General features: G+C 34.6%; 1 protein-coding gene across 1 annotated transcript; it reads right to left on the reverse strand.

Moving 5' to 3' along the window:
- Positions 1–3,746: 3,746 nt before the first annotated feature.
- Positions 3,747–7,577, reverse strand: LOC141652607 (protein neprosin-like). Its single transcript, XM_074460147.1, has 7 exons — positions 7,096–7,577; positions 6,292–6,378; positions 5,967–6,170; positions 5,582–5,746; positions 5,143–5,196; positions 4,866–5,012; positions 3,747–4,334 (listed from the first exon to the last, which is right to left on the reverse strand). Exons 1-7 carry the CDS (start codon positions 7,270–7,272, stop codon positions 3,957–3,959), a joined length of 1,212 nt encoding a protein of 403 aa, XP_074316248.1. The 5' UTR covers positions 7,273–7,577; the 3' UTR covers positions 3,747–3,956.
- Positions 7,578–11,998: the final 4,421 nt, after the last annotated feature.

Below are 11,998 nucleotides of genomic sequence, written 5' to 3' on the forward strand. Positions count from 1 at the left end.
AAACCATGATTATGAAACCCGGATCTCATCACAAGCTGCCACTTATTCTCTTCTAATTCAACAATTTTCATTGAAAATTTGCAATTGCACCACGCGGTAGCCGTGTTACCCCTCATTAAAGAATCGGCATCCTTATTTACGGGACCTTTTCCACCCATCCGACAAACAAAATAACGTTGTCTCAAATTAGGTATTACGACCAACTTTCTTGTTGCTTGCTTTTTTATACCAAACCCGAGTCGGAGCCCGATCTCATATGCCCAATTAAACGCTTCAATACTAGATGCAAAAAATAAAGCGTTCGTAAAATGATCTGAGTAATCAATACCGTCTCCATCGTTAATCACCTGCGCACGCATTTCGATAAATTAGTTATTAATTAATTATTTGAAACGGAACGAGTCGGAATAAATAACAAATAATATAAAAATAATACAAAGACGGTAATTAGTTATTTTATACAAAACGAGTCGGAAATATTAAAGATAAAAATTTAATATAAAGACGGTAATTAATTAATTCAATTGTTTTATAATACAAAAAAGGTATTTAATTATTTTATACACAACGAGTCGGAAATATTAAAGATAAAATATAATATAAAGACGGAAATTAATTGTTTGAATTGTCGGAAACTATAAAAAATAAAAAAATATAATACAAAGACGGAAATTAATTATTTTATACAAAACGAGTCGGAAACAAAAAAAAATGAAAAAAAAAAAAAAAAAAAATACACGGACTGGGCCCTGGACGAAAAATTCCTTCGTCCATAATGGGCCTTGGACGAAGGAATTTTTCGTCCAGCCCAGGTATTGGACGAAAAATTCCTTCGTCCAAGGCCCATTATGGACGAAGGAATTTTTCGTCCAATACCTGGGCTAGACGAAAAATTTCTTCGTCCAGGCCCAGTCCGTGTAATTTTTTTTTTTTTTTTTTTTCAATTGCTTTTTCAAATAAATCCGTCACAAAAACTATCATAATTCCGTCTACATTCATGGCATCTATCCTAATTCGGGATTCAAACGATAATAAAACATAAATTTTTAACAAAACTAAATCGTATACTAACCTCGTTACTAGCTTCATTGTTGGAATCGTTGTTAAAATCGTTCCCGTTCATGTTTGTTAATTACAAAACCCGACTTCTTTTTTTGTTTGAAATATTTTAGTGAGACGGTGACTTGTGTTTTAGTGAGACGGAATTTGCATTTGTGTTTTGAGACGGAAATTGCATTTTGGTGAGACGGATATGGAGTTATGATATGGAGGGCAAACTTGGAAATTTACGTTAATTGTCGACGATATTTAGTAAAATGTCGACGACGTATAGCAGGACCCTAAAGTAAATGGAAGCCCGGTGCATCGTGTACCACAAAAAATAAGGCCCCGGATACGGATGTACAAGTATATCGGGCCAAACTTGAAAAAATAGTGTAAAATATGTGGAGTAATAAAACTTGACCCAATACCAATTGGGTTTACTCATCACCTAAAGAGGCCCAATTTGAACCCCCAAGCGATTTGGCCTTTTGTTTTTCTTTTTTCCTGGTCAAAATGATTAAAAAAAATGGGGGATTGGGGGAATTTACGTTCGGGTCGGAAAACTGGATCAAACCAAATTTAGGCCGGATTCTTTTACGTACGGTCCTCGATTCTTATGTTTTTGAAGTTTTTATCTTTACTTCGGTTGGGTCCAATACCTGTTAATTTAGGGCCGACCGAAATTTATGATTTCCAGGACTAATATTTGAAACTTCATATAAAAATCGAATATTTTATGTTCAAAAACCATTATATATACTCAATAATCCCCTATAGACTAAAAGAATAACACATCTGTGTTATTCCCGCTCATCTTTCCCCTCATACAGAATATTCCCTTCTAATATATTGTAGTCAAAATATTTTAGTCAACCCATATATGGAATATTTCTATTACAATATTCTACACAATCAATAATAATATTGTCGTCAATCACTATGCCCCATATATGAAATATTTCTTATGGTTACGTTTTATATATAAAAGTACATTCACATTAAATTAAATTCATATTCAATTTATTAAAATAATATTAATACACTAAATCTCTAGAATTACCTTTATAAAATTACCGTGATGTAGCACGGGTTGCTATACTAGTTGCAATTATTTAAATTAAGTAATACTCCCTCCACAAACCTATTTTCACTTCATTTGCTTTATTGCGGTCTCCAAGACGACATTTTGACCATGTTTTTCGAAGTCTATATATTACTTATTTTTCTGAATTTTTTTTCGTGAAAGATGTCATGAAAATAAGTGTAAATGTTTTTGTTTTATTATCTAATACGGAGTAATTTTTATTCTCCAACTTATTTACGGTCAAAGTTCGAAAACTTTGACCTCCAAACAGCAAATGGGGTGAAAATAGGTTCGTGAAGGTAGTAGTATAAACAACTTATACATTTTATTTAATGAAATTAAAATTTAATTAATATTACACACTATATAGTGACGAATCTTAGTTTTCGATCCACTTGGTCTAAGACCGGAACCGACCGAAAATTTCAGATTTGTTCCGGACCAACCACGAACTTTTGAGCTCTGATCTTCAGTCCATGTAATTTCTTTTTTCAGTCTGGGCCGATCCGGTCGTAGACTGATTCTCAACCCGACACACCAAACCAAAATGAATAATTGAAGTTGACACAAAGAAATTAACCCAAAATTATAATACCTCCGCCTTACCGAGTACCTACTACGCTAAAACCTCTTCGATACGGAGTACTTGGCAATTTGGCATGCAGTTGTTGGAATCAAAGAATCCATTATATCATTTTATGACCCGTAATTCGGTTAAAATGATGATGAACGATAATGCACACCAACTGCTCGACGAAATTACTAAACCACTGAGACCATATAAAAATGATGCAATACAAAGGTATCATACTATCATTCCCCTGTAATCTGTATTGTCATCTCTTGGGGAATTGGAAAACCAAGTTTTATGGACTTACATGAAGGTGGATATCAATTCAATAACAAGTGCAAAATTTGACACGATCGTAGCCGATACTAATGTCATTATTTTCTTATTTTCATGTTAGCCACTGATTCCTTATGTCACACAGTATGGAATACAGGAATACCATTCTGCTGAACTTCAGGTTTACAATTGTAGTTACATTTCCTATACCCTGTCTCGAACAAGTTTATTACGAATTTGCGATGCACTGGTTATAAGTGTCCACAGTACGCTTATGAAGAAGACGCCTTTTATCTGAAATCTGATTTTTTTTTTCAGCTAGGCCAGGAAATTATGAGGTGAAGGTCATGCTATCCTTTATTGCGAATTTGCGATGCACTGGTTATATGTGTCAACAGTACGCTTATGAAGACGCCTTTTCTCTGAAATCCGTTTTTTTTCAGCTAACTCTGAGCTAAGCCAGGAAATTATGGGGTGAATGCATCCTTGCCATCTGCGAAAGAACCTGCTTTTAATATCAGGAAACTGGAAACCTTCCCTGAGACCGTCTCATCTTCAAGTGCGCTCGACTCAAAGCTCTTACTATACCGACAAGGCGATAACCCTTATGCCGTTGGAAGGTAAGTATACCGATACCTAGCTTAATTATATTTGAAATTACGAATGTCTTCAAAACCAATTCCTAGTCCAAGATAAGATGATAATACTTTTTTTTTTTTTGGCAGTTGTAAAAAACGAGTTTTTATACAGATGGCATTTGACACAATGGAGATAACAAATGTATTATAGGCAACCTGTATTTCGCTTACATGTACACTAACACTCGTCTAAAACTCGCATATTTCATCATTTGGGTACTAATTCTAACCTATTAACAAAAAAAAAAAAAAAATCAATCGCTAATTAATTTCTAATCTAGTACAAACATAAAGCTAAACAAAAATTAAATCACACTACTAATTTTTTTTATACTGTTAACTTTCAGGGGCATCTTACGTTTCGTCCAGGACCTCCATAGTAGAAGTAATTACCCCAGACATTGTTTCTACCTTGTCGAATATCATAGCAATTAGGATGATCAGCAAGAAGGCGTACGTAGGACAAAGGAAGTAAGTTATTATCCCAGTCAACGACTTGTAGATTACGAAAATAGGCAGCTCTTTTGAACCCTTGATCTGCAAAATGGCCGCTACCCATTTGAGTAGCGGTATGGTACCCTCGAGATCTGGTATTAACGATCTCTCCTCCGAACTGAACCATGTTTGCATGAGTTCTTAAGTGACTGAACAGGAATGCTGGCCAATAGCCTACTAGTAACCCTGACCCGAACTCTAGCCACCAGTGTCCATGCTTCGGGTCCTGCTTGCAAAATGTCGATTTTTCTAGTTAGTACTAATGTGACTAAATTAAACTTACTATTCAGTTCCCTTTGTCTCAATCATTTGTTTACGTTTATATTCTTTGTAAGGAATATTTTAATCACAGGTAAACAAATGATTGAGACGTAAGGAGCATCAATACGGGTTTTCTTGTCTAGTCCTCCTTTTGCTTTTCCATTATATCCCCAAAGGGATAAAAAGCTGGTTTTTTTGCATCTTTTGCATTCCTTTAGTTTCCTTTTTGGTCAACACCACTTTCACAAATTCAAGTCTTTAACTTTCTATTCATTCTTTTCGTGTTTTCAAGTCTTGTCTCGGAGTAAAAAAATAGTCCTCCGAAGATATAATGCTGAATAGCGAACTAGACGTGAACTGACCGACAATGAGATAAGGAAATCGGATGTTGCTTGAGTCAGCTAGCATGGATTTAGGACATGAATGTTTCCAAACTTGTATATTGCAAATACTATTTTTTTATGTGACGGAATTATTAAAAGACGATTGAACTTGCCTTCCAGACAGTGATAGTGATGTCAAATTGTCTACCATTGTAGGTTGATCGAGGAGAAATTGCTGCTCCAATGGCAATCCGTCTGTTTGTCTGAACAAAGCCGGAACACAGTAAGTTGTAGCATCCTGTTGTTTGATATGCATCCGTCTGTATGTTGAAACATCCACATATATGTGATCAGTTCAAGTGAATGACTAAAAGATTGCATTTCATGCCCCTCAATGACTTTACGAGTAGTTGACATCCGTAAATGAATAAAACAATGCTAGAAACATACCGTCCAGTAGGTGAAGAACCTTGGGTATTGATCACCATATAATGCTGGATTTGCCTGATGAAAGTATGACAGGAAAAAAAAACATGATCAGTACAGTTCGTTTATGAGACGATTTTAACACACTTAAGATCGACTTTTACACAAATACACTCAGAATACGTCTCAGGCCAGTACTCCACTGGTGTTACCACAAGCGAGACCGTAGGAATTGATCTTGTGACATACTCTATACATATGAATTAAGTGGTAAGAGCTCTCATCTCTTAACCAAGTGGTCAGGGGTTCGATTCCTGACTCTTGCGAATGAAAAAGTCAAACTTGGGAGGTGTAACCCATTAAATTGCCTTCAGTACCTCGAAGGAGATTGCCCCAGCTGTCGGTAGGAGATACTCTGGTCAACACCAAAAAAAAAAAAACATATGAATTAAGAAATACTTGCCTGCCAGCCAGCTTCAATGGTATTTAGGTCATTGCCAAATGAACCAGAAATCACCCAAATTTGTGACAGGCTAAATTCATATGCATCAGTGACTTGTGGAGTCCAAACATTCAGACTCGCTTTTGCGCCATAAAACTGATTTCCTGTCGCAAATGCAATCGCATGCTGCCGACCACAAAACGTATGTATAAGTATTCATATACACACACAGTCATATTGATTGCAAACACAAGGACATTAATGGTCCCAAGGGGCGCCAAAGCATTTATCGTCAATAATAATGCACCAGGACAAGTCTATATCTGACTTCCTAATTCTGTTATAGACGCGGACCTTTGAGACACGAGGTAATAGTTGATCAATTTCTTGTTCTATAATAGCTAACCTCATGACCGGTGCCTGTTGAATCCCGCCTTACAGGTTTTCGTCCAAACCTTCCAATTTTGTTAGCTCTCAAGACATCATTTTCTGTAGTTCTTCTGATTGGAACTGTCCCTTCTGGACATGACTCACCAGTTTCCGTCCACCTTTGTATGCTGACAACCAAATCATCAGTTGAGTCGGACCCTTTCGGCCTCTCTGGTGGTTCCTATAGCCAACAATTAATCAATTACTCAGTCTCAATGTAAGACCGTCTTACCCAAAACTTGGTCGAGAAAGAAAAAAGCGAACATAAAGAATCTGTTGAATAGGAGGGCGTAGTTTGGTACCAATGGTTTGTGTCCCTTGAGCTCGGGATGGTCGAATGCCGGTTGAAGATGAGATTGAACACAGTCTAGCACATCACCATCAGGACTCTGTTGGATTACAATTTACAACCAAGAAAAACAACTCATAAAAATTAGTGTCCCATACTAAGAAAAAAACCTCATGAAAATGACTACAACAAAGCCAACAACCATGCATATTTGCATTATGTTTATCTTGCTATTTACTCCTAGTAGGTGTAGTTTATTAGTGCCAACGACCACAATTAAAAAAAAAAAAAAAAAAAAAAAATGAATTTTTTACCATATTCTCAATGAAAATTTCGGGATTTTTAAATTTGTTTTAACTGAATAGGGGGCGAATTACTATTGCATTTAGATTAAGAGAGTCGACAACCCTCGCAATCCGGGACGAAGATAAGCACACGCTGACCATGCCATTTTATTGGAAAAAATAGTACGAGTATATAAGAGTAACTTTTTTTCAAAAAAAAAAATGAAAAATATAGGTAAGATTGATGTTTCGGCCTTAGGTAGAATCTGAACCTAGTTTCGTCCCTGCTTGCTAGCCCCCTTGCTCCGCAAATGCCAAAGACAAATATTGTAACCAGGACAGAGCTATGCACAGGCTGACCGGGTCATGACCTGGACGAGTTTTTGGAAAAAATATACAGAATAATTTTTTGTTCAAACTAATCACTATGATTAGAAATATAGGTAAAATTGATGTTTCTGCCCTAGTATACAAACCCAACACAATACAAAAACCACTGAATCAAGAATTCAAGACAATGAAGCTAAGCATGCCTGAATAGTCTTGACAGCAGGCTTGTTAATTTTCTTCAAATAAGCTCTGATGTTCCTCAACTTATGCAGCTCATTTCGCGGTCGAAACGTTTGATTTCGGGCTGTCGAAACGACAATGTGATGGCAAAGAATGTAGGAAGCTAGGAAGAGGAAGAATACAACATTCTTCTTGACCATGTTTTTGTTTTTGTACCAAAGATTTTGTACTTGTTTTTTTGTGGTGGTTTTGTAAGTATTACTCTTGTTTTCTTGTATACTAAAAGACTGTTATTGTTCCACTATTTTGGAAGTGATTGTTTTTGTTGTTTTTTTTCTCTCATAATAATAATAATACAATAATAATAATAATTTTATTGCTAAATTTGAGACATTAATAATAAGGAAGTGATTGTTACTGTATTGTATTTGTTCAAGTTCATAGAAAAAGAATAGGACAGCTAAGGTTGTGTCTTTTTCAGATTCTTTTGCATTGGTTTTTGATCTACATGCTCACTCAGCAACACGCCTGATTATATAGTAAGCTTATTCAGCAAGTCTCCCTTACGAGTTAAGACGGGATTTTTCTTAACAGTGACATATATTCCGTTTGATAGTTATGTAATTGTGTTTACTTTCAAGACGATGTTATAAACAATTGCGAGATTAAGCATGCAATAAAAAATTGTTTAGAATACCTATGAGCGGGATAATTTTAACAATCGACTGCAAAAGAAAATCCGCTCTACGATATTAAGGCAAATTAATAAACAAAATAATCGCATGAGTGAAGTCTGGTAGTTAAAACTTGACTAAAACTCCGAGAATCTTAGGTTCAAACCTCTTTAAGAGCAATTTTGAAGCCTTTTACTCGAAAATTTACCTAGTGCGCACCACGCCTATGATTCCCTCATCGTCGGGAAAAAAAATATGAACCTTGTACTATATAAAAGATGATAGCTTGCCGACGTAATGCATCATGCATTCATGTGGGTTACTACTCAGAGAACAAATTAACGTAAGTACTGCAAAATCAATAGGGGGGATTTGATAACTTGCCGACGTAATTTTCATCTCAAAATTGTTATTGCGTTGAATGACAAGGGTAATTGATTACGGAGTAATTTTCAACTAAGGCACTAATAATAACAGTCTATAAAGGTTATAGTATTGCTGAATACGGAAAGAAACTCATATATTCGAGAAAAAGGATTACGCATCTGAGGTAGTACCTCATACCTTGTAATTTTTGAGCATATATACATTTTTTCTGAGCATATTACCATTTATAAATATAGTTTTTGAGCAATATTATGTTTTTTTAGTATAATGTTTTAGTAAAGGTGCTCAAAAACTTTATACTAAAGCAGAACTCAAAAACTTTAAAATAAAGCTCAAAAAATAAATAATAAGAGGTATTAACTCAGATGTATAGTCTATGAACTGCATATATTCCCATATGTGACGGTCTCTTATTGATTTATTAAGTCTGAACTCGTTACATAATTTAACAATTTTTTCGACAATTGTTATTACCAGCTACTATCAACTACAGAGTAGTTTAATTGCTAACGCGTCATGAGCAGTGATACTTATTATAACCCGAGTTTAAACCCCGTCAATGCTAAAATCGAGCTTATATCTCCCTTTACGCTAAAGGGAGATATACATTCATCAGTCATCACCAGCATTTGCAATGCCTGGACATGATTATGTCTTGTGAGTTGTGAGACTATAGTACTATTCGGATCATGATGTTGGTACCACTATCAAAGTTAGTGGCCTGCTATTTGAGTATAGTTAAAGCATGCTTTGAATTCACAATTAAATGGGCCATACTTTTCTGATCATATCCGAATAATCATCATTATTCCAAATTACTTGCTTGCCTTCCTTTGAAATTCTCTTTTTTTACCAAGACATTTGTTTGCATTTGATAACCCTATTTTTAGTTCAGCATATGTTGATAATCTGCAAACTACGTACATAAAATTTTGGAGAGGTTTGAACCTTTTGGAACCCTTATTTACGAATGATTAGTTTAGCATTGACAGTGTATACTAATTTGACAAAATAAGATAATTAGTTAAGTTTACGTAAGATTGTTTATTTGTTTTATATATACATCTAATAAGTATAACATCATGCAACATACGATTAATATTGTTAGGAGATTACGCTATATTATTGTGATATACCGTAATCAGAATAATATCGATATTATTATGTTTACCATTATTAAGAGATATTATTATTATATTTAGATCTTTATCCGTACTATAAATACGCACTACTACAGATACAGGCTATAACAACGGTCAAAAACCGTTGTTATATAAAAAAGCGGACGTTGTTAAAGCGTCCGTTGTAGAAGGTTTTAACAACGGTTAGTTTTCTTACGGAAACCGTTGTTAAAACTATTAACAACGGTTTTAAATATAAAAACCCGTTGTGGAAAGTGTGACTCAATTTTGGGGGGAAAGTTATAACAACGGGTTTTAATATACAAAACCGTTGTTATAACTAAAGACAACGGGTCGTTTGTAAATAATCGTTGTTGTTTGTTCTTAAAAAAATAAAAAAAAATTAAATTAAATATTACTAGCTATAAATATTAAAGCATCCTTTACCAACATATTAAAGCATCATTTACTAACATTCATTAATTGAAACAACATGACAATGAACCCTAATTTTATCAACAACGAAGAATGGCTTACACAAACGATTGAAGATGATGGGAAGGTTCTCGCCAAGCTTCCACGATCAACACCTATTAATCAAAGCATCCCTTGAACATCAACGGAATTATTGGATTAAGAGGCGTGAAGCAGTCCGGCTTGTCAACAAAGCCTCATCATCATCATCATCTTCATACCCTAGTCTACTGTTACTTTCAACTTGGTGTGAATGAGAAATATGTTGAGTTGTACTCTTTCAACCTTATCTCCACATGCAAGTCGTGTCCTTGCATATATTCAATCTGTTATTGCAAAATATGAAGCCAATGACATGGAAGTTAGCGGTATACCAGTGGCGTGATTGGTGGCGGAGTTGAGAAGCGCTTTTTACGCTTAACCGGGGTTGTTAAGGCTTATTATACATCTTTTGATTTCGATAATTCTTTGTAATGTATTTGGTTTAAAATTAAATGAAATGATCATTTTGAAAGTGTTGAGTTATGCTTGTTTGATTTGCTTCCATTTTTTCAACTCCATAGATCTATCAGTCATCATCAAGATCGATTATGGCACAACTTCCTAACATATATGGCACAACTTCCTAACATATATATTAATTAAAAAACAACTCAACCCACACATTAGTATAAATACATTTCATTATCTCAACTAACATGCATTTCCATTATCTCAATATATTCTCCAAACCCTAATCGCTAAAACATGCTCGATCCGTCTTGAAGGACGCCAAAGAAGATGGAAATGAAATAATTAGAAACACATACATGGAAATGAAATAATTAGCAGATCTTTAACGGAACCTAATGGTCGATAAAAACACATACATTGAAATGAAATAATTAGAACAATAAAATAATGACGATGAAACAAACCCGATAATTACTAACGTACGTAAAGAGACGATGAAATCAACAAATGACGGCGAAAAGATAAAGCGACGATGAGAAAGAGAGAAAGAGAGGATGAGAAAGTGTGTGTTTTGTGTTTGTGTTTTTCTTCTTTGGGTTTGTGTTTGTGTATTAAGGTTTGTGTTTTTTTTGCTGCAAGCAGACTTGTGTTTGTGTGGTTTATAGTATGGAAGGTATTGACAACGGTTATTAAACAACAACCGTTGTGAAATATGTTTTGACAACGGTTATAAAAAACACCCGTTGTTAAATAAGTTTTAACAACGGGTTTCAAAAATAACCGTTGTGATTACTTTTCACTAAATTTGCGCCAATTTTGCGCCAAATTATTAACAACGGTTGTGCATGGGTGACCCGTTGTTAAAACTAATAACAACGGTTTTTATAACCATACCCGTTGTAATTTATTTTAGTAAAATTCGCGCCATACATTCTACAACGTCTATTGTGATTTTCGTGAATAATCGTTGTTAAAGGGGCGTTGTAGTTGCCTGGATTTGTAGTAGTGACGGAGCTATTGTAAGTGTTGAAAGATACGAACAATTATCAATAATACTACGATTTCCTCTATGCTTTCCTCTCTCTTCGATTTCTAATAAATATAATTGTAAATTATCCGTATATTAATGGCTGGTTAATGGATAAAAGAGGTGACTTGATAATACGTGTCGTTTTAGAATTTATATTATCTTAATGTTGAAAGATAAAATGTGCACCATTAGTGTACTTTTCCCTTACCTAGAACATTTATGGGCACAGCTACATAGGCTTTATTTTCTTCGTGGTCCTAGATTATGCAAGCTAATTTTTATTTTTCATATTGTTCGAGGAATTTTTTTTTTGAAGGGATTTCAGGAATTGGATATATCATATATGTATGGCACCTGAAAATTTGTTACTCGTAGTAATTTGAAATTGTAGAGACTTGGACGTGTTCTTTTTTACACGGAATTGAATTGAACTAAATTCATAAGTAAAACTAAGGAAGTAATTAAACTAAATTAAATTTGTAAAATCTGAATTGAACTAAAGTGAAGTAGATAGAAGTAAAATCTAGGAGAAAAGGACCTTGGTGTTCAAATGAAAGGAATAAAAACAAACAATTAAATAAAGAAAGTGTCATGATTTTGTGTTGTACTATATTGATAGATCAATGCACCATATTCTTGTTGGAAGTCAAGCATGTGCTTTTCAAAGGGTACATATACATGTTGTCACCGTCTATGGGTGTGATATAATGTTCACCATGATGGAAGAATTTTAGATCTCTCGATCTTTCTCAATATTATTCGCTAGTCGATATAGATATTCGTTTTA

The sequence above is a fragment of the Silene latifolia genome, chromosome 4 (genome assembly GCF_048544455.1).
Source record: "Silene latifolia isolate original U9 population chromosome 4, ASM4854445v1, whole genome shotgun sequence".
In the NCBI taxonomy this organism is placed as follows: domain Eukaryota; kingdom Viridiplantae; phylum Streptophyta; class Magnoliopsida; order Caryophyllales; family Caryophyllaceae; genus Silene; species Silene latifolia.

Excerpts from the sequence above, each read along its gene's own strand:
- LOC141652607 (XM_074460147.1), bottom strand. The coding sequence starts at position 7,272 with ATGGTCAAGAAGAATGTTGTATTCTTCCTCTTCCTAGCTTCCTACATT. Across the intron at positions 6,379-7,095 it reads CTGCTGTCAAGACTATTCAG|AGTCCTGATGGTGATGTGCT; the intron begins GCATGCTTAGCT and ends GTAATCCAACAG. Across the intron at positions 6,171-6,291 it reads TCAAGGGACACAAACCATTG|GAACCACCAGAGAGGCCGAA; the intron begins GTACCAAACTAC and ends TGTTGGCTATAG.